The 22,694-nt window shown below is 40.8% G+C and overlaps 3 protein-coding genes across 8 annotated transcripts; 1 reads left to right on the plus strand and 2 right to left on the minus strand.

Moving 5' to 3' along the window:
- Positions 1-142: 142 nt before the first annotated feature.
- actr8 (actin related protein 8) lies at positions 143-6,312 on the minus strand. Its single transcript, XM_041049024.1, has 13 exons — positions 6,051-6,312; positions 5,505-5,675; positions 5,267-5,377; positions 4,997-5,101; positions 4,711-4,884; positions 4,169-4,262; positions 3,940-4,072; positions 3,550-3,703; positions 3,349-3,444; positions 3,047-3,187; positions 2,622-2,928; positions 2,326-2,489; positions 143-755 (listed from the first exon to the last, which is right to left on the minus strand). Exons 1-13 carry the CDS (start codon positions 6,183-6,185, stop codon positions 612-614), a joined length of 1,929 nt encoding a protein of 642 aa, XP_040904958.1. The 5' UTR covers positions 6,186-6,312; the 3' UTR covers positions 143-611.
- A 1,019-nt stretch (positions 6,313-7,331) lies between these two features.
- Positions 7,332-13,466, minus strand: LOC121189129. 4 transcript variants are annotated; one of them, XM_041049029.1, is made up of 11 exons: positions 13,422-13,466; positions 12,588-12,664; positions 12,471-12,495; positions 11,837-11,950; positions 10,334-10,437; positions 10,063-10,195; positions 9,930-9,953; positions 9,772-9,822; positions 9,581-9,661; positions 8,907-9,172; positions 7,332-8,473 (listed from the first exon to the last, which is right to left on the minus strand). In XM_041049029.1, the coding sequence occupies exons 2-11, from the start codon at positions 12,660-12,662 to the stop codon at positions 8,054-8,056; spliced, it is 1,293 nt and encodes a 430-aa protein (XP_040904963.1). In that variant the 5' UTR covers positions 12,663-12,664; positions 13,422-13,466; the 3' UTR covers positions 7,332-8,053. The 4 variants fall into 4 exon arrangements, with proteins under 4 accessions (XP_040904963.1, XP_040904971.1, XP_040904962.1 ...); XM_041049037.1 differs by lacking the exon at positions 13,422-13,466 and adding an exon at positions 12,763-13,138 and having other exon boundaries at positions 9,772-9,801; XM_041049028.1 differs by lacking the exon at positions 13,422-13,466 and adding an exon at positions 12,763-13,132.
- On the plus strand, positions 12,867-21,443 carry chdh (choline dehydrogenase). Of its 3 annotated transcripts, XM_041049026.1 has the most exons (11): positions 12,867-12,913; positions 14,192-14,648; positions 15,148-15,378; positions 16,079-16,245; positions 16,357-16,508; positions 16,715-16,844; positions 17,024-17,158; positions 18,113-18,255; positions 18,830-18,932; positions 19,324-19,749; positions 20,706-21,443. In XM_041049026.1, exons 2-10 carry the CDS (start codon positions 14,221-14,223, stop codon positions 19,740-19,742), a joined length of 1,908 nt encoding a protein of 635 aa, XP_040904960.1. In that variant the 5' UTR covers positions 12,867-12,913; positions 14,192-14,220; the 3' UTR covers positions 19,743-19,749; positions 20,706-21,443. The 3 variants fall into 3 exon arrangements, with proteins under 3 accessions (XP_040904960.1, XP_040904959.1, XP_040904961.1); XM_041049025.1 differs by having other exon boundaries at positions 19,324-21,443; XM_041049027.1 differs by having other exon boundaries at positions 16,357-16,424; positions 19,324-21,443.
- The last annotated feature ends 1,251 nt before the right edge of the window (positions 21,444-22,694 follow it).

Genomic DNA, 22,694 nt, shown 5'->3' on the forward strand with positions numbered 1-22,694 from the left:
TGCAGTTACAGAATGTGTAAGGCTTAGGTTACTGGGTTTGTGAAGAGAGATTTGGCTTGTACCAGTCAACTTTGTGTTTAAATTCAATGGTCACAATTCCAAGAAAGGATTATTTGTTCCAATCAAATACATCTATTGTGTTTGCACGTGACAGGTTTATTTACACAACTCTAAACATTCATAAACATGGGAGAATAACTAATATTTACAGAACATTAACATTAACCCCCTCTCCTCTTAAAGTCTGTTAAGAAGTTACAACAATCACCACCTAGGGAGGGTTTGATGCAAGGAGATGCTAACACAGAACACTCAGCTAAAAGCAAAGATTTGGTGTTAGCAATGCTATAACTGATCAATATGCCTTCCCATTTTGCAGATTTTGTTTAACTTTTGCTGCTGGCAGAACACTTAAGGTTTGTGCTCAAGAGTTTCATCATTTTCAGCTGCCAAGTCTTTCTGGTTGTTTCATTCTGGAGCAAATTCTTACTTTCTTTTCCATGTTTATGATTAACTCCAGAACATACATCTGATGTCTGTTCCTTTTTACACGCGAAACACAGTGTTTGAAAACACTTTAAAAAGAGCTTCCAAGCAAAATCAGTTTGGCTTCACCAGACAAAGGCAGCTCTCTCACGGAGCATTCGGACGCCAAAGCGCTGCCACTCCCTCTGGTGAATCCACATCTCCTGGGTGGTGTCCAGACACGCCAGCACTGCTCCCCCCTTCCATGATATCAGGCGAGGGTCCATGTCCTAGAAAACATACACATCAGTGTAGAGTACATTACAGAAGTTGTGTATAGTATTATTCTACCCGTCTCTCCAGGACGTACAGTGGGTACAGAAAGTATTCAGACCCCCTTAAATTTTTCACTTTGTTATATTGCAGCCATTTGCTAAAATAATTTAAGTTCATATTTTTCCTTATTAATGTACACACAGCACCCCATATTGACAGAGAAACACAAAATTGAAATTTTTGCAGATTTATTAAAAAAGAAAAACTGAAATATCACACGACCATAAGTATTCAGACCCTTTGCTCAGTATTTAGTAGAAGCACCGGTTTGAGCTAATACAGCCATGAGTCTTTTTGGGAATGATGCAACAAGTTTTTCACACCTGGATTTGGGGATCCTCTGCCATTCCTCCTTGCAGATCCTCTCCAGTTTTGTCAGGCTGGATGGTGAACGTTGGTCGACAGCCATTTTCAGGTCTCTCCAGAGATGCTCAATTGGGTTTAAGTCAGGGCTCTGGCTGGGCCATTCAAGAACAGTCACAGAGTTGTCCTGAAGCCACTCCTTCGTTATTTTAGCTGTGTGCTTAGGGTCATTGTCTTGTTGGAAGGTGAACCTTCGGCCCAGTCTGAGGTCCTGAGCATTGTGGAGAAGGTTTTCATCCAGGATATCCCTGTATTTGGCCGCATTCATCTTTCTCCATGCAGGCTTTCATGTGTATTGCACTGAGGAGAGGCTTCCGTTAGGCCACTCTGCCATAAAGCCCCGACTGGTGGAGGGCTGCAGTGATGGTTAACTTTCTAGAACTTTCTCTCCATCTCTGGAGCTCAGCCAAAGTAATCTTTGGGTTCTTCTTCACCTCTCTCATCAAGGCTCTTCTCCCCTGATTGCTCAGTTTGGCCAGACAGCCAGCTCTAGGAAGGGTTCTGGTCGTCCCAAACGTTTTCCATTTAAGGATTATGGAGGCCTGTGCTCTTAGGAACCTTAAGTGCAGCAGAAATTTTTTTGTAACCTTGGCCAGATCTGTGCCTTGCCACAATTCTGGTTCTCATTTGCTCTGACATGCACTGTGAGCTGTAAGGTCTTATATAGACAGGTGTGTGGCCTTCCTAATCAAGTCCAATCAGTATAATCAAACACAGCTGGACACCAATGAAGGTGCAGAACCATCTCAAGGATGATCAGAAGAAATGGACAGCACCTGAGTTAAATATATGAGGGTCACAGCAAAGGGTCTGAATACTTATGGTCGTGTGATATTTCAGTTTTTCTTTTTTAATAAATCTGCAAAAATTTCAACAATTTCGTGTTTCTCTGTCAATATGGGGTGCTGTGTGTACATTAATGAGGAAAACATTAATTTAAATGATTTTAGCAAATGGCTGCAATTTAACAAAGAGTTAAAAATTTAAGGGGGTCTGAATAATTTCCGTAACCACTGTATGTACACTATGTTGTGTGTTGCACTCAGAAATTTGCAGCTTTTGACAAACATGGTAATATTGAAAAATGAGGGCCACTGAACACATTGCTACTTTGCCTGGATTGCAGATATCTTATTCTACATACAACAAATTCCTGGTTACCTTTGGCCGTGTGATAACTTCCACATTGTCTACCAGCCTTCTAAAGGATGGAGGCATCTTGTTGATAATGCGGTGTAGCAGAAACTCCTGAGCACCGTGAAACATGAGGCCCCCTCCCACCACCAGGATGGAGCTGTACATCTTTCGTTTTGTTTCGTCTGAGGCTATAAACCAAAAAAAAAAAAGCATACCCAATATGAGGGAAAACAAGATACTGCAGGTTTTCACTGTCTCTCTTAAAATCCTTTATAAACTTTGTGTTACCACTCATTTCTTCCCTTCACCCTCTTCCTTACCACAGCAGTCGATGCTATGCAGGATGGCCTTATCCAGGCCCAGCGCTTTGCTCTCAAACTGGTTCATGATTGCAGTCTTTCTGGAGAGGTGAGCCGACAGGTGCTCGTCTACCTCTCCCACCCCCATCAGGCACTCCCCCTGGGATGGCCCAAGCTCCATCTCCCCCTGCATCCCTCCTCCACTGCCACCAAACCCGCAGCCCCTGGGTAGGTCAGAGAGCTCTCCAATCCCTCCCTGACTGCTCATCTCACCATCCAAAGCTCCAACTGGTCTGGAGATAGCCTTCCGGTCTGCAGATTTGGAGGACTGGTGGGAAAAAAATGGAGCATAAGCAAGAGAGAGAGAGGGAGATTCTATCTGAAGAAATCAGATTATATTCTTAGTGTGACATGAGTGAACATTTGCAAGTGTGTGTGTGTGTTACCTGGTCCTGTTTGCTCTGTGTGGCCAGCAGGTACTGTTCATCATGAGGATCTTCTGAGTCACCTTGGGAACGGTACTGGAGTGATGTCATCTTCTGACCTGTGATCCCAAATGTGGTTGGGTAGAAAAGACCCATAGGTGCCTAACTCGTGTACACACACACACACACACACACAAGCCAGAAAACATAAAGGGAGAGAGAAAGAAATACAGCCACAGATGAAGAATAATTCCAGTGCACAAGCTGTAGAAAGCACCAATTTTAAAGCAGCTTACTTTGTCATTTCTGTTTTAAATCTGTACCTGTAATTTCTCATCCCCAAGTCGAACCTGGTAGAGCAGAGCTGGGGCTTCTGGGAAACGTGTCTGGAATTCATGATCTTGTAGTCCTGACATGTCCTGTTAAGAACAAGTGAAGGAAAGATGCATTTTGGAATTAATCTCTAAACTCTAATCTTTGAACAAAGAGACACAACAAACCCCACTTCCCTAACACAAACATACTTGGTCTAGATGGCAGAAGGTCTCTTTTAGGTGTTGCAGTAACTGACAGTCCAGTCTGCTACACAGCTGACAGTCTCTGTAGGGAAAACCCGCCCTCTGCAGGAGCCAGAAAAAAGTACGGGTCACATCTGAGCCACCATATGCCAAACACAACCTGTGGAGTCCAAGAGAGAGAGATGGAACATTCAGTGTAATACAGATGCAAAATGTCACACTAAAAGCAAGATATCAACAACAATCTACCAGAAACGATCATTAGTTTTTATCAAACACTCACTGTTGTTAAATTATGTATTCATGTACAAAAGGGATCTATTATCTCTGCATTATAACCTGGACAAATAAACTATTTCATACAATATTTCATTAAAATTTAAAAAGTGGGTCAACCTAGAGTTCCGGTGGGACACTCCGTCCTCTACGCAGCAGAGACTTGTCTTCTGGTCTCCTACATCCACAACACAAGCACTGCTCAACCCACTGCCAAATGTAGCACACACGGACTCCTGGTGCACAATGATTGCTATAAACACACACACACAACAGGATAGAAGGTAAGTTGAGGGCAAGAGAGAAGTACAACCACACATGTACATGTATATAAGTGTGTATGTGATACCTGAGAAGCCCATGTTAAGCAGCAACATGTTGACAATTTCCTTGATATGCTGCCTGTTGTAAATGTCAGGGACCAATAGGATGCATCTGTAATACTGGCAACCAGTACAAAAGCAAAGCATTAATGTTAGAGCGTTCCCATTATAAGCACACATTCATCTGATTTTCAAGGTTTACCAAGTACAGTTTTTGTTTTTCTTGTTCAGCTCTCTTCAGTTACCTCAGTGTGTTTGAGCTGTCTGAACTGTATTAATTTACCTTTACTCTTTAACTTACTTTGTAAGATGGCTTTTCCAATGGATGTGCCTCTAGGTAATGCTTAAGGTTTTGCACGTGTTAATCTTGTGTTTTATAAACACTTTAATGTTCCTTATTTTTGTGCCTTTTAGTGGATCAAGTTTGACATACAGAGCTAAATAAATGCTATAATAATATAATATAATATAAAAGTATAATTACTATACGTTTTTCTTCTAGTTTCAAAATGTGCACTTTGAGCACTTTGAGGAAAGTGATATGAGGAGGTGAAAAAGTTTCTCCTACCTTTAAATCTTTGAGGGGGATCTCAAGATGTTTTTGAATGGCATGACTCCAAATGGTCTCCAGGTCAGCCAGGACTGCGGTCAGTGAGCCTCCAGGACCAGGGTGCACATTGAGCTGACCTCTGACGATAGGCCAGTGGATGTTGTAACAGTCGGATGGATTCGCATAAAGAGCCTGAATGAAGAAAAATGGATAAAAGAGACAAAGACTTAGGGTAACCTGTTTCAGATATCTTATTTCCTTTCAATGTATGGAGCTGTAAACTCATTCAGTCACATGCACTGACCTCCTCTCCCACCAGATGAGGAGGATGGTGGGCTGTGTTGGTCCACTTCACCCTGGAGCTGGTGTCTAGTACTGCTGGACGGATCTGACAATTATATGCTCTGGCCTACATGCAAACACAAAAACTGGTATAAGAAATAGATTCTTCTATAAATGTTTCCAAATGAAAGCATATACCATGCTTCTTCTCACAAAGGCGATGCTGGGGTGAATATTGTATATGTGCAGCAATTCTCTCTCTTCCTGTTTCTCTCTTTCATAACACACATACCTGCTCTGCAGACACGGGAGTCCTCCGCACTCCGTTTGACATCTTTTTGGACCAGATGGCTTGGTCGACCATTTTAAGCCCATTCTGCCTCTGCTCTTTACTCTCTGGTTTCTGTCAAAAAGCAAAAACAAGAAATGAAGGTATATTAAAAATGGCAAAAAAAAAAAATATATATATATATATATTTTGAATTGTGGAGTAAGACATAGGCTAAAAGATTTTATTGTGGTTGTCATACATTGAGACCTTCTCTCAACAGCCAGGCATCTTCATATCTGGGCTGTCCACTTTGTTTGTGTCTGCGTGCTATCACATGTGGGACCGTCACGGGAAGAGTGTCTGTTGCTCGGCCAATGCGGAGTGTCCTTGAACCAGGATGGATGACAACTACAAAGTTGCTCTGTATTTGCTGTAAAAGAAAAAAAAAAGGTATTGGATGGGGTTCAGGTCTGGGCTGAGGTCAGGACACATGTATATATATAAATGCGTGTATGCATACATATATATATATTCTCCTGACAGCGTTTCACAAAATTGTTCTTGTTTTTTACCATTTCACTTGAACGTAAACTTAACACGTTGGACCGGTGGTCGAAGTATAGCCTACTAAGTTTGTCCACTGTCGTGTCTGATGAGTCTAAGCAACATGCATTAAACGCCCTTTACTCCAGAGGAAGAGTCCGTGAAAGCTAAATAGGCAAATCTATCTAGGCAAGTAAATTCGGGTATATTATACAAATATGAGCATCCCAGAACAGTAAAAACACGAAATTTTCGAGCTGACCTCCTGAAGGGGCTCTGGGATGGCCGGAGGAGCGATGGGTCTTTTCACTCCGCGCTGTTGCTCCTTCTCTTTGTCCTTTTCTCGCTCCTTTTCCTTCTCCTTCCCGTTGTCCTGCTCTTTTTCAGCCTGAGTCATGGCCACCTTTAAATATGATCGTCTAAACAGTCAGAAAAGGTGAGCCGCAACCTTTTAGTGCTTGAAAAGTGCCTCAGAAGACAACCACAAGCGAGGACCTTCCTCCTGGATGAAACGTTGTTGCAGCGGCAAGCTCTACTTCCGTGTTTGGTCACATGGTACAAAACGACGATTTCTATTTGTCCAGTGAGTTAGGGTTTTTAATATATAATATAATATAATATAATATAATATAAAGGAAACCATCAAAGAACAACTGTAATATACAATGGTTAATGATATTACATAGCATAACAGAAGTAGAGAAGAGTCATTAAGTGGGCAAACCTCCACAGTAATGGCAGCTATTTGAAGTTTATTAGCTTTAGAATTACATGTGGCAACACTGTATGTTTTGAATTAAGTGTCTATGCAAGTTCTCACCCAGGTCATCGTATCCTAAGGGTTGAGGCAACTGGACTTCTTGTTTGAAGCTTGAATATGTTTCACCTCTCATCCCAGAAACTTCTTCAGTTCTAGAGACTGGTTAGAGAGCCCAAACATTTAAGCTCATCCCTTTCCTACCTAGTGTTCCCACCTGTGAGTTGTCAGAGTCACGTGAGCCCAGATGTGGATGGGGTAGTCATCTGTGGAGGGATCTCAAAACTGCGTTATAGATTGGTGACAGCTGGTGTCTTAGATCACTCCCTCTGTTCAGTGATGGACGCTCTATTTTGACATAGATGGCCTCCTTAACTCCTCTTTCAAACCATCTATGTTCTCTGTCCAAATTGTGGACATCACTGTCTTCAAAGGAGTGTCCCTTCTCCTTGAGACACAGGTGAATGGCTGAGTTTTGACCAGAGGAGTTAGCTCATCTATGCTGGGCCATGCGTTTGTGGAGTGGTTGCATATACAACATCACTTAACTTGTTTTTGGGAATTTTGTCTTTGAGGTGTACCGGTTTCTGTCTCAGAGTGTTGCAAGGCCTAAAACAAACTGGAATGTCGTGTTTGGAGAAAATGCTCCTGAATTTCTCTGACATTCCAGCCACATGTGGTACCACAATGCTTCTTCACAGAAACATTGTGGTACCATATGTGGCTTGACATTCCAGTTTGTTTTAGGCAGAACCCTCAACCATTAACCCTTAGGATGAATTGAGCAAGGGCTCAACTTTTTATTTATATAAGGAAAACCTTGTTACTCCTTCTTTCAGAAATTCCATAGTCTCACATGCTATATAAATACATAAATGGAACGTCCCTCTTTTAACTTGTCAGCATGCTTTAACTGTATACTGTTGTATATACTGCTGCATATGGTTTTGGCAGAGGGCCTCAGTGGGTCAGCCCTGTCATCTGCAGATGACAGTGACTGGGTCCTCTGCCAAAACCATATATTTTTCCCTGTATGCACTGGGAGAGAAGTGGGATGCCTCAGAAAGCTGTCCACTTTATCACAGGAATAATATACATAGACAAAAAGACACACATCTACAAAATGACTTTCAGATTAAGAAATTAAGAAACCTTTTCATGTTATCGTCTAATTAGTCAGAAATAAGTCATGACCTTCAAACATGCTTCAGAAAACAACCACCAGCTAGGACCTTCCTCCTGAATGAAATGTTTGATGGAAATGCATTTATGTTAATACAAAATAATATATAATATAATGCAGTCCTGCAAACCATAGATGACACAGTGACAGACCACACTACAGCATATAAGCAGGTTTTGTTTTTTACCAAAATGAGAATAAGTCTATGTCATCTGTAACAAAAATAATTTTTTTTTGCACTTTACAAAAAAGTAAAGATAATGGCAGAGTTGGTCATTTACAGATCTGTTCTGACCCATCCTCTATATCAATCTAAACATTTTCATTATACATTTTCATACAAAAGTGACAGTTCTAAAGTGGTGTCTCCTCTCTGGAAATGCTTTTCTATAGCTTTTCTTAACTTTGCTGTACTCTTTTCACTGAAGGAAACCCCTGATCTGAAGATCAGATCTGATATCTTCTTCTTATCCTGTCTGTGAGAATGAAGACTCCGGCACAGTTTCTTCAAATCCTTCATCAAACAAAATGACTTGCAAGCCCTCAGTTCCAGTGGCAATTTACTAGCCCCTTTGTCCTGCTGCTTGCCCAGCTGCACCACCCAGAACTTAGCCAGGTCATTAGCACTCTTTGTGTGGCTGGCAACCATGTTGAGGATCAGGGGGTAAAGGTCATGAGCTGCTGCTGGAATGGAGGGTTCTGGGAAGTTGCGGTTGGGAGGAAAGTAGCCAGGCTGTGAAGAGGGCTGTGAGAAGAGAGGAGAAGCCTTATTCATTTTAGTTTAGTTTTTCTGACAATATGAGAAAGAGGGCAGTAAGTCTGCAAAATGTCAAGGATTGCCCTAAGGGAATTCCAGGCAGTTACACACATATGATGTGGGAGTCCCCTGAGGTCAACTCTTTTTGGCATTTAGTGACATCTGATTTGCCGTGTCAGCTACTGTCAACAAAACTTTGTCTCTTTTTGAGGTATTTATGTCTCATCCCTGTAACCACACTCAATACTGTGGCATTTTACTCTTCTGAACATATTGAGTGTAGCCTTGCTGTCCTTGCTATAAAGATGCAGGAGTCCAGGTGACTAGGTCACATCATATAGGCAACAACACAGTAAAAACTGATCACTAAAATTACTCCTAGTCAGAAGAAATAAATGACAAAAAATTACACACAACATACAATGTCTACCTGTGGGCAGATGATGAGCACTTGGTCTGCAGCCTTGGCCTGTTCTGCAAGCCAGCGTATTGGCCCCAGCTCTGCAATCCTCCCCTGCTGCCACATGTCGATAGCCACGCTGCAGCTGCTGTGACACTGCAGGAACTCTGCCAGGGCCACCACAGCCTGCTGGAAGGCTGGATTCTCAGGAGGGTACACCAAAAGGACAGGGACAGGGACCATGGGAGGCCAAGGTATTCTGGCGATTTTGTGTCCAAAGCTTTTATCTGGGGAACAAGTAAACATTGGAAAGGAGAGCTTAGCTATTTTCAGCACCAGGCAACTGTGTCAAACATTTTATATAATCTGGAAGGAATTTCCTAATTTGTCATGATAGCAAGGTTGTGGTGAGCCCAATCTTGATATGTTTCAGTGTCTAGGATGTGAAGAATGTCTCCACTGAAAGATATAAAGACATTTAGTCAGTAGAGTAGTTAAAGCAAAGTTCCTTTGCAATGTGACACAGAGGCTGCTGTAAATTGGTTGGGAAGGATTTTGCAGTTTTCAAATATTTTGAAATAAACCATATCGGGCACACAAAGAAGAAGAGTGCATTAAGTTGAGTCTCTCTTCCCATTTATCATCCACAAGGACCTCTTTCCACTAAAAGTACATTTAAAAAGTGTTATAATTACACATTATGAAGCAGGAACTCAGGATCATCAAACCACCCAGTGCTCCAAAAATGATGACAGCTACCCGTTCTATTTCCAAGGCTGCACAAACAAACACATACACACAAAACACATTTTACTTCATCTAATACTGAGATTTAACTGATTTAGTGTATGTACTGACAGTTCATTACGTAACTGTGGAGCCTTACGTGAGGTAGTGGTCACAACTGGAGTGAAATCTTTAAAACGTGGAGTGAAATCTTTAAAACGTAGAGTTAAACAGAGAATAAACAAAATAATCAACATTTTGTAAGTAATATACATTATATACACATGCAAACATGCACAAGCAAATGTGATTGCTCACCTGTAGGAATTTGAGGAGAAGGTGCTAGGAAAACAGAGAAGACAGTTTTGACATTTTAATACCTTTGTAGGTTTAATATGTTGCTGAGGAGCAATAAATAAATAGGATAAAAATAATAATAATAATAACTTACGTTGTTTTGGATAAGGTATCCTGATTTGTACAAACTTGTAAGAGGGGCCACTATTCAGTGGAGGCAAAGGGAGATTGGCAGCTTGGATGACCAAGTCACCATGGCCTACTTTTACCAGATAATGAAACCATACCTAGATTTGAAAAGACGACAGTGATTTTAATCTTTCAATCTCACAAACCCTCTGGCTGGTCCATTATTTCAAACTCACACTCATTGCTAAAACACAGAAATGTATTATCAGTTCTAGTTATAATTCTATTCATGGCACCTGCCCAGTGATGTTTGCCTTGGTCAAATGTGGGTCGTATTCACAGTAGTAGTCTGGTTCCCCCGAAATTTTGATCAAAGTTCCATTCAGATATTTAATACTAGCTGCAGAGAGACAGAAAATGACAGCATTTAATGAAGGTTTAAGGAGAGTTCAATAAGAAAGATCTTTTTGCCCTCACTCTGGGCTGCATGCTAAGCCCACTCCTGTTCACCCTGCTGACGTACAACTGCTCCACAAAGAACCCAAGCTGTCAGATAATGAAGTTTATGGATGACACAGCAGTGGTGGGATGCATCACCAACAACAATGAATCTGAATACAGAGAGGAGGTGGGACATCTGGAGGGCTGGTGCAGGGATATCAACCTCCACATCAACTTGAAGGCAACCAACAAGATGATCAACTTAAGGAGGAAAAACAGCTTCTTTCTGGTGTGACTGGTGAACACTGGTGATGTTCTCTAGGTTGCAATGACTCTGTTCCTGTCTCTGTTCATCTCTGCTCATGTTTTTCTGAGCCCTATGCTTACATCCTGAACCACTTTGCACTACTTTGCACAATCAACACGTGTGATTAGGTGCCTTGTTACTTTTATATTTTTGCCTTCTACATTTTTATTTATTTATGTAAATGTGGAATAGAAATCACAATAAAACCTCCTTGAATCTTTCTTTTGGGAATTCCCCTACTCTTATATTTTCATTTACTCTTTCCCACACTGTCAAAATTCATAAGTTACATCACCAAAATTGGCCAAAGATCGTCCTGTCCGCATCCTCTGAGCCAATCAGTCTGCTGAGGCTGTCCTTTAAATATCACTTTGTTTCTGTCATTCTGATGTTCAGACCTATGACTGCACAACCCACCTCCTTCCCATCACCACCTTGTCCTGCAGGATGATCATATCAGCAGTAAAGTTCCATTTTCCAATCTTCTGGCTTTACCCCACTACCATGAGCATCTAGACCCCAGCGGATATCTTCACTGCCCTCTGCATATTGAACCTAAGCCTAACCTTAACCCTGCACTGTCTATTGAGCTCTCCTCACTGAACTGAAGACAAAATATGACTTGGTTAGTTTTGGTATTCAGTTATAAGCTAGTCAGTGCCCTTCACTTCCAATGTGATAGAGATCCTACCTGACTAAAGTTTCACTTTCACAGATTCACAATCTACCTGCATTAATGTTTCTCTACCATTAGGGGGCTCTTCCGGCCACACACCTGCTGCACATACTGCAAAAGCTTTTTATTATTCTATTCCGTTTCATTATATATGAACCTTTTTACCTTCTACCTGGTCCAGTGTGACCCAAACCAGACTAAGGCCAGTCAGTAATAACAAGCTACTGAGCTACTGCCTTGTAATTTAATAATAAATGCATTTACTAATAGATTCTGAAGATGTCATGTCAGAGAACTCTTCTTCATAAGTAATTACAGGGTTACCTTCACAAAAAACAGCATTAAAGTGAACAACATCATGCGGTAGTCACCTACCATCAATGTTGATCGCCCAGCTGACATTCAGCATATAATTTTTTCCCACTGTCACCTTCTCCACTTTCAAGTCCGCCAGCAAAGACGGAGAGATATTATTGGCAGCAGGTGAGCCTGTAACAAGAGATAACGGTGAAGATCACTGTCCACACTTTGATAATGTGTATATTATCATTCTCCATTAGTTCAGCTGTGGAAAAGTATTCCAATTTCTGTGGTAGTTCATTTTATTAAACGCCAGAGAACACTCAATGTGACAGCGTTACATTCACATCAACAAGAATTGTTGAAAAGTTGTAAAATATGTTGAAAACCTGAATGACTACAAAATTTTATTAAATTTTGCGTCAGACGGACTAGCAATAAAATTTCAGTCTGGTGATGCAATTTTATTTCTTATCAGTTTCCTCTGGCAGGCAACATTTAGAGGTAATGGAATTTCCACATTACATGTCATGGAGCTGACAACCCTAAAATAACTTACTGGGAAATCTTAGTGTCCAATCATGTTAAGGCTTTTGACACTATAAAAAAAAATAAGCTGAAAAAAGAATCAAAGTAGATTTAACAGTTCATAATATCTGGTAGAGATCAGAGGTCTCATCCAGGGTATAAATAAAACATCACAACTTACCATTATATTCACGACACTTCACTTCCTGCAAACAAATCCCAGAAAACACAGCGCTTGGATCGATTTCGGTTTTAAGTAAGACAATTAATGACTCATTTGTTAAAGTCAGTAACTTACGATTTCATGTGACTTCACTCGTTCCTGCACACAGCAGAACAACATCAGCGCGACTCCCCATTTCATGAAGCACATGGCTAAAAAAGTGAAAAGAAAAAAGAAATTAACATGAGAAGTATATTTTTTTTACAATCTATATCGTTTTAATCATTGACCCGTCGGTATGACACCCTACCTGATGTAAAACTATTGAACGGACTCGTAAACTACAGAGATCGTTCCGTTACCGTATAAATAGGCCCGCTAAGCCCCGCCCACAGCCAACGGGGGATCCGCTAGCCTGCGGTTGGAACGGTTTCCAGATTCAGTGGAAAAAAAAATTAAAGGTAAGCTCCGCAAGTTGCTGCTGCTAAATTCAACTATGAACCGCGATCTCCTGTCTGCGTTTACATCAAACTACTGCGGCACCGCTTCGCTTTAAATTCAGTGTAGTTTGTAAACTTGCATGCGGCGATTTCCATGTCCCTGCTTCGGACAAACAAGCAACTTCAATAGTAAATCTAAACAAACGTAGGGGATCCTGCCCGAAAGTCCGTAACAGCACCGACACCATCAGCCGGAGCCCTCTAAAGCATTCAGATGCAGTTTAAACGTGTTTTAAAGCGTTTGAAGCATATAAAGTGTGTTATAATCAAGAAGAAATGTGTCTACAAAAGTATCTATGTACTGCTGATATACCCACAGTCCCGGACTGTTACGCTGACATGGTAGCCGTTGCGAAACTGGCCTTAAACTGAGTTTGAACGTGAGTGAAACTTAAAGACACCCTGCTGTTTCCATCTTGCTGCTGGGATTTTTTTTAATGTCTCGGTCTATCAGAAGGTACTTACTCACATTTCAGGCTGTTTTCTGAGTTCAGCTTTCCTCCAAAACTCCTAGAGAGTGGCTCGTTTATTGATATGACAGTCCTGACCTAGATATCCCTGTCTGCCTTTGCCTGAATGACACCTCAGCACTTTCTCACCTAATGTGAAATAGCCTTCAAAGAAAATATTTGCAAGACAGCAGAATTTATTGCAGCTTTTGTTTGGTAACACTAACTCTAGTGCACACTCCCTCATACACACACACACACACACACACATACACAAACACACACACACACACACACAGACATACATTAGCTTGTCTCTTCGTATGCAAACAAAACAAAAAAAGAACATTTCTTTTTAAGCTGAGAAGGCATGATTTGGGGATCTTATCAGGCTGAACCACAAAGCGAAACTGCAGCAGACAGGAGCACTACATTACTGGTTGAAGTTCTCAGCACTTTATTTGCCCTAAACGAATGTGTTTGGTTAATCAAAAGTTAAGAGAGAAACATAAACCTCTACAGCTCTGTTCGCTCAGTGCTGTCTGACAATAATCAGGGTTCTTGTTCAGGCAGTTGCTCAGTTCTAGTGACTCATTTAGAAACTGACTTTGAGAAGGGCAAGGTGTGGCTCAAGTAATAATTAACGTTCATGGAATTCAAAATGCCAATCAAAAGCCTCTCTGTGACCCACAAATTTCATATTTAGCAGGACACAGATATACTAGTTCCTGTTCCAGATCCATCTTGCTCCTTTAAGTGTGTCTTTAATGTGTGTTGTTTTGATTTCCAGTGAATGAAGAAAGCCCTCCCAGAACAACGATGTTGTCGTTGGCCACACTAGGCCAAACTGGAGCTCAGCGAGTTCTCACAGCAACTCAGGGGAGATTTTTGAGAGATGGCAGATCCTTCTTTACCTGTTTGCCAGAATGTCACTTTGTCCCCAAGACCAGAAACATGGGGGCTTCCTCTTCCTGCTCCTCCGCCGGCAATTACAGATGCTTTAGTGCCTCAGCTGCTCATTGCAACTCTTCATCATCACCACATCAGATAACACCACCGTCTTACAGTTATATAATTGTCGGAGCGGGTTCAGCGGGCTGCGTCCTTGCTAACCGTCTCACAGAGGATGCCCATGAGTCAGTTCTGCTGCTGGAGGCTGGGCCAAAGGACATGTTGCTCGGGAGCTCAAGACTCTCATGGAAGATCCACATGCCAGCTGCGCTGACCTACAACCTTTGTGATGACAAGTACAGTAGTTCAATTATTTCACTTGTCATTCACTGGTTTTTGAAATGTTTCTGTGCACATATGTATGGAACTGTTTTATTTGGCTGAGTGTTTGTCATTAATCACCAGACACAACACTGTTTTTGTGTGTGTGCAAATACAAATGACTTAAGTGCAAATGTAGAAAGTGCAAAGCATTTTGACTTTGTGTGACTTTTTACAGATACAAAAGCTCAATTGTAAAATTCTAACTATCATACCATTTACTCAAGTTACAGTTTTTTTAAATATCAAAGGGTGAAATCTGCTAAATCATCACAGAAGAAGAATTATTATAAAGTAGCTTGAGTTTGTGCTATTTTAGACTGCAGTAAATGACAAGTGGATATACAGATAACTTTAATAAATGAAGTATACATGTATTATAATGGTGAAACATATTGGTCCAGTATTTTGATATCAGTACTGTAATAGCATATTATTAAACTGTTGTTATTTCTGTTGTTCATTTCTCTTCAGGTATAACTGGTACTACCACACTTTACCTCAGGCCCACATGGACAACCGGGTGATGTACTGGCCGAGGGGCCGTGTCTGGGGCGGGTCCTCTTCTCTCAATGCCATGGTTTACATCCGCGGACACGCAGAGGACTACAACCGCTGGCAGAGAGAGGGGGCAGAGGGCTGGGATTATGAACACTGTCTGCCCTACTTCAGGAAAGCTCAGTGTCACGAGCTGGGAGAAAACAGGTACCTACCAAAACTGGCAGCGCAAGTGCTTCCATCCCCTAGACTCACCAGGCTGCAGAATGGTTTCTGAGTGATCAGAAAATTTTCCTCACGAATGTGTCATGACACAGTGGAGTCCTGTTAAATGAAGGGCATCATTAATCTATTTCCAACAAAAGAAACTGAGGAAGTGAAGAATGTAGATAGCATTTCAGATATTAACTCACTTGTTAATAATAGCATGATAAAAACTTTTATGGTTTGGAAACAAGATAACACACATTTAGTACATTACACAGAGGATACAAATGTGTTTATCAGAGACTGGAACAAAACTCTTTCACGCCTTATCAGCGTAACAAACACATACTTAATATGAGGTCATTGCCAGGCCTGTTTGTTTTCAGTATTTAGGAGTTGTTCAGGTGCAAACTGCTTCACTCTTTAAGTTCAAAAACAACAAATGTAAAGGCTTAAGGCTTCTTTACTCAAACCAGCTCGTACAGATGCAGTACCAACAAGCAGGCATTTATTTTATATTTTCACATTTATATTTTTATGTGTCAAATGTTCATAATAAACAGATTCAGAAATGGTTTTGATCTGATAGATTTTACAAATATAAAGATTTCAACCTTCGTGGGAACCCTATCAGACAGATATGTAGTACTTTGAAATGGAACTGCTTTCATCTCTCATCTGCTTCTTGTGTGCACTGTAGGTACCGGGGTGGCAGTGGACCTCTTCATGTGTCCAGAGGGAAGACCAACCATCCCCTTCACAAGGCTTTTATTGAAGCGGGGCAGCAGGCAGGATACCCCTTCACTGATGACATGAATGGATACCAACAGGAAGGCTTGGGCTGGATGGACATGACCATTTTTAAAGGTTTGAGGAAAACTACTTTAAATAATTAACAATATGCAGCATGTGTGCAGTATGCCTTTTATGAATCAACCCCTTAATATTGTCAGAATCTCACTGCTCAAATCTGTCCAGGGAAGAGGTGGAGCGCAGCCAGTGCCTACCTGAGACCTGTCCTGGGTCGACCCAACCTGAAGACGGAGGTGCGTTGCCTGACCACCAAGATCCTTTTTGATGGAAACCGTGCTGTGGGAGTCGAATACATACAGAAGGGACAGAAGAAAAGGGTAAGATGGAGAGAGCCCCCATTATTTTAAAAGAAAAATGTTGTGAAATGTTATATTGATTAAAATAAACATCTCAACTGTTGGATGGATTGGCTCAAAGTGTTGCGCAGCACCACCATGAGGTTGACATTTTTGCCACTGGCATGGCTGTGGACTCTTAATCTTGTTCAATTACTCACTCATCACTTTTTCTGTTCCCTCCTCAGGTGTTTGCAGATAAAGAGGTGATATTGAGTGGAGGAGCAATCAACTCTCCTCAGCTTCTCATGCTGTCTGGGGTGGGAAACGCCGACGACCTGAAACAGCTTGGCATTACTGTGGTTCAGCACTTACCAGGTACATTTCCTGTGCTTAAGAGGTATTTTCTAAGCATGTAAGCATTTACAAAATATCTCATTTCAACAAACCGAAATGGGAAACAGCTGACTTCATAAACATTTATTTTCACCTGCTGTTGTGCTTACAAACAGACCACACTAAGGATGACTCGCACACTTCTGTCCATTGTTTCTCAGGTGTTGGCAGTAACCTGCAGGATCATTTGGAGCTATACGTCCAGCAGCAGTGCACTCAGCCCATCACCTTGTACAAGGCCCAGAAACCTTTTCACATGATCAAGATCGGCCTTGAATGGCTCTCCCTGTTCACTGGTAACCAAAGGCACCTACACATGCATTTGGGAACGCACACGTGCTCCTATTAAGCACATTACAAGTACATTAAAATCATTTGTACTGTCCTTACATCAATTAAATTTCACTTAATCTATGCTTACCATTGATTCTGGGATTTCACACCTTCAGGACAGGTATGGTTACTATAAACTCTGTCTTAACATACAGCGTCAATGGAGTTTGAAGAAAACTTTTTTCTAATAACATGCAAATATTCACCGCATGTTTTTCTGCAGTATAATAAGATCATTCATTCTGTAGATGTTATGCATCATAAATGTATATCAGTTGTTTTCCTCCTCTAAAGATGCAAGCAATTATTAATCTCTGTGGTGGGCACGACTAATATAAGTAAACTAAAGAAAAATAAATCTACCAACTGACTTTTCTATGGAAAAAAGAAGGAAAGATTAGGTTACTTAACTTGTGTTTAGAAACAAGAGAAACAAAAAAAAAAAAACTAAACTAAAAAAACAGGTACCTAATTAAGTTGTCACAGCCCACATAAACTTGTACACCCAGGAAACAGTCACTTGTGATTCTTTTGGCTGATAGAGTTCTTTTTGAAAGGCTTCAGTTTAGCATGTTGTAATACACTTTCATTATGTGGGCACGAGCGTCAGCAGAACAGGCACCCAGTACTATTTGGCAGCAGTTGTAATTCACTGCTGGTGTTTCTTGAAGAGCTGTCATTATGAGGGCTCAGATATCATCTGTTTACATTCCGTTAACCATTACTGAATAGACTTTTACTGACCCGGACACATTCATGATCACAAACCCTGCCACATAAACAGGCACACAAACGGTCAAGAAAAGACAGAGACTGTAATATCACAGTTTGTCAATACAAACATCCATACTCAGCTGTTCTCATTTGCTGCTTGTCTGAGTATCATCACCTAACATAGCATCACAATCATCCCCCAGGCTATGGAGCAACAGCCCACTTGGAGAGCGGAGGCTTTATCCGAAGTCGGCCGCACGTCACGCATCCCGACATCCAGTTCCATTTCCTGCCCTCGCAGGTCATTGACCATGGACGAGTTGCCTCCAAGATAGAGGCATATCAGGTGTGTGAGGGTTGTGCTTAGGAGTGCCTAATCTTTGGGCAGATAGAACAGGTGATAGGCACTTATGTCTGAAAAATGTTATCAGAATGTACGAGTATGTAGTCATTTTGTTGTACAGAGAGTGTGTGTCTGTGTGTTCTGGTAGGTCTCTCACAGATAATTCCAAGGCACATACATACATACTGAAACAACCCCACTATACTAGTCATTATTAGACCCTCTTATAGTTCACAGGACACAAAGGAGTATTAACACAGTCACATGCAGTTCCATGGAAAGCTACTGTTACCACAGAAATCTTATGAAACAATGGGCGCTCCCTAGAAATTCCCCCTATTGGTAGTGTAGGCCCTTTTCCAGGGAAGTGTACACTCAAAGAGAAGTGTATCCATAAGGAACAAATAAAGAGTCCCACACACTATAAACCTTTTAATGCCTGAACTGTAAACAGGGGAACATAAAAATGTGTCAGACATTAGAATAATTATCATCAGGTAATTAGTAGTTAAAGACATTTTGGATGTGTGCGATCTACACACTGTTCTCAGAATCCTCAAAGATTCTTGTGTTGTAGGTTCATGTCGGACCAATGAGAAGCACCAGTATCGGCTGGATGAAGCTTAAGAGCACCAACCCTCTGGATCACCCCAGTCTACAACCAAACTATCTCTCAACTGGTAAGATTCAGTCCCTGAACTCTCAAGAACCAGATCCATTAAAGGTTTTGAGAACTTTAGTTTGTCTCCAAAGAAAATAAAATATTATTATCCTTCTCAGTCAGTATGAGACCTACCCTGAGAAAATCTGAGAAAATGTCCCTGGGTGTACTTTGCTCGACATTTTGCTGAGCCCCCCCATTTGGAAGGAGGATAGTAATTTGAAATATTTGTACTTACAGCCTTCTTTACTGAATAAAAAAGCGTGAAGTGTATGTCAGCAATGTGGAAGGTTATTCTGAGTTGGAGCCTGGCAGTAGGTTGACCGGCATATAACTAATTTAGCAGAATTTTAAACTGATTTATAAAACCAGAGGATTTGATTTGTCTCTGTCATCTGCTCTCCTCTCAGATATTGATGTGTTGGAGTTCAGGGAGTGTGTTAAACTCTCTAGAGAGATTTTTGCCCAGAAGGCCTTCGACCCGTTCCGTGGTCCTGAAGTTCAGCCTGGTCCTCAGGTCCAATCTGATGCCGACATCGACGCTTTTGTACGCCGAAAGGCCGACAGTGCCTACCATCCGTCCTGCACCTGCAAGATGGGCTCTCCCTCTGACCCAATGGCTGTCGTCGACTCAAACACACGGGTTTTGGGTCTCGAGCGGCTGCGCGTGGTTGACGCCTCCATCATGCCCAGCATCGTCAGTGGCAACCTGAACGCTCCGACCATAATGATGGCAGAGAAGGCTGCTGACATCATCAGAGGTCGGCCTCCTCTCGTCGACCCGGGGGTTCCCGTTTACCATCCACCAACACTCGACACTCAGAGATGAAAACAGAGTAAGGGCTAAGTGTGGGTCAGAAACGGCTCATGACACAATCAGTCATCAGGAAACAGCAGTGAACAGCTTATTGTGTTCTTGACTGGGAGCTGATTTTCTGATTGTTTTCCATTCTTAATTGCATATGTCTTCAGTAATCTTCAAGTAATCTTCCTCTTCTGCCTATTTAGCGAGCTCCCTATGACCAAAACCAGCTGTTTGCTCAGATTAACTGAGCTGACTCATCAAACTGTAGCAGACTGAACTAACCAAGATAAACATGTGGAAACACACACGTACTGATTTTATGTAGAACGTGATCCCGTTTTGTAAGTACTGACACTTACTACAGTCAGCTTCGTGCTGGCACAGCAAAGAGGCAGAGCCTTTGCATAGTAACTATGAATGTAATGGACAACTAAAGACAAGGGAAAAATAACTTCCCTTTTCTTACTTTGAACAATGCACAGACTTGGACTACAGTGATTTTTAAGCCTCATAAAAATATAAATGCTCTGACACCCCATTTTGGTAAACCACAGGATATGAAGGTTTTAAAATAGGTTCTCAAGTTACACAATGGCAAAATGCGACTTCTGTCTCGAGTGATCGTTGCGCTTGTTGTCTGACTAATGATCAGCTATCTGGGTTTCATGCAGACTGTTCTCAGCAGCTCAGTCAGCAGCTCAATCAGCAGCTCAATCAGCAGCTCAATCAGCAGCTCTTTTTCTCTGTACAGATCTGTTATCACCGAGGTAACATTGTTTTTGCTTCCTGAGAATTTGCAAATTTAGCGGCTTGACAAAATGGCATGTGCACAGGTTTGTTGCACACATTTTAAATCAATCAGAAGATTTTAAAAGAACAACATATTAATCCACTTGTAGTAAGAAAAAGTAAGTTAGACTCATCTCGTGTCTTGTTTGACAGTAGAGTCTAGAATCATAGTTTTCTCCTTGTCACTCTTATCTCCAGGCTGATAACAAAATTCATCAGTGCTCCTGTAAATTCCACAGTATGCACGCCTCCCCATCAGGTGTTGAGACTTGAGGTTCATCCAGCAGCTGACTTAACAGGTAACCAGGTGTGTCTGCAGCAGTGGAATCTTGTTATCCACAGAGGTAATAATAAATAGAGTTAATATTTAACAAACAGTGGGCAATAGGCACGTCTATGTCAGACTCACCAGCATATTTTTTTTTATTTTTTTTTTTTATGTTTGTAAAGAAACACTCAGCTGCAGCTCATTTTCTGTTTTGGTCTGGGTTTTGAAAATGGATTAAATTGGCTCTGATCAAGACTCAGGACTCAACTGTTCCTGGTCTTGGAATTGACTTGGACCTGACAGCAGTAAGGATGAAATACCTCACCCACGAATGGGCATAGAAAAAGTTTCCATTGCCCATTCTCTTCTCAGGAAAGAGAAAGAGGAGAAATAAACTGGTTCAAAATCAACAAAAAAAAAAAAAAAAAAAAAAAAAAAGAAGAAGAAGAAGAAGATTCCAACTATGTGAGGTTCATCATGATGTCAGTAACTTTAGGGGATCAGGTTTTAATGCCTTCTGTTGCCTTTTGGTTCAGTTCAGTCTGGTATCTGTCTAATCTAAGTAGCAATAAGAGCAAATTATATCTCGCAGAGTCAAATCTGGTTAATATAGATGTTATGTTAAAACTCTATGTAAAATGTACACTAAAAAATTCTAAAAACTACACTTAAAAGCAAACAAAAAAAACACTATTATATACATTTTTTCTGTGTTTACAAAGAAGCTTTCAAAGATGATAAAATGAAGTTGTTAAGTGTGCTAATACCACTGGTGCCTCTGACATCAGTTAGTGAGCAGATTTTAAAATCACCTTCACTGAAAATCGTCCTTAAATTCACGCATTAAGTATTAAATTATACTGACATTTAATTGTCACCAGCTCCAATGGAAACAGCCAAGTGCTAAAATGAATTCTAATGGTGTCTTATTAAGCTTTGCACTACACTATGAAGTATCTTAGCTCAGCTTCTTTACTGTGACAGTTCTTGTTTACATTACATGCAGTGTTGTACAATATTACTTGAATGTTTAAATCATTTGTGTCCTAATGAAGGAGTAACACATGGATCAAAAAGGGAAAATTATTGTGAACATTCAAACAGATTTTATGTTTGTGTTTTTGTTTTGTTTTTTTGTTTGTTTGTTTCTTTTGTATTGATTGTAAGCAACCACCAGAAACCGTCCTGACCTTGTCCTCATGACTTTATTCAGCGGTCCTTACAAAAATCCTCAGCAGGTTCTTTGTCGTTTCAGGCAAGAAATAAAATGTACAAAACGGGGTTTTTGTTTTTCAGTGGTACAAAATCTCTAAGGTACTAGTACTTATGCTACAAAGTAGATTAGAGCTATATTTTTTCATTTTCATACAACAAATGGGTAGAAAGCAGAAATCTTCAAGTTCACCACTTAACTTTTTACAAACACTGTACAGATTTTATACATTGTCATTTCATAGACATCTGTAAAGCAGTGGAGCAGTACAAAAAATAAAGCTGTCAGTTGCACAAGAAAGTTTTGTGTTGTTAATTTTTGTCATTGTCTTTCAGTAAAACAATAAATTTGGATGCATTTGGATTGTTGTACGGTCAATAAACTCCAGATTTCTTTTTTTCTCTGGTGTCTCTGAGTTCCTGACATGTCTTGAGCTGTGAGGCTTCGTTCTATCAACTCATTAAGTAAATCCTATCTGTACAAAGTCATGCAGTGTTGGCCAGTCAGTTTTGAATTTTGATTAGAAAAAAAAAACATTTAATGATGACACTGAAAGACTAATTAATTTTTAATAAAACATTTGGTATTGATCTAGTAATTGGTATGTCTCCCATCGCTGGCCTCCTCATCATCAATGTGAAGTTTACATCAGACAGAAGCTGCTGGTAGAAGCTGAGGAAACCATCGAAGGTTTGATCCCCGCAAC

Source organism: Toxotes jaculatrix, chromosome 2, assembly GCF_017976425.1.
Source record: "Toxotes jaculatrix isolate fToxJac2 chromosome 2, fToxJac2.pri, whole genome shotgun sequence".
Taxonomy (NCBI): domain Eukaryota; kingdom Metazoa; phylum Chordata; class Actinopteri; family Toxotidae; genus Toxotes; species Toxotes jaculatrix.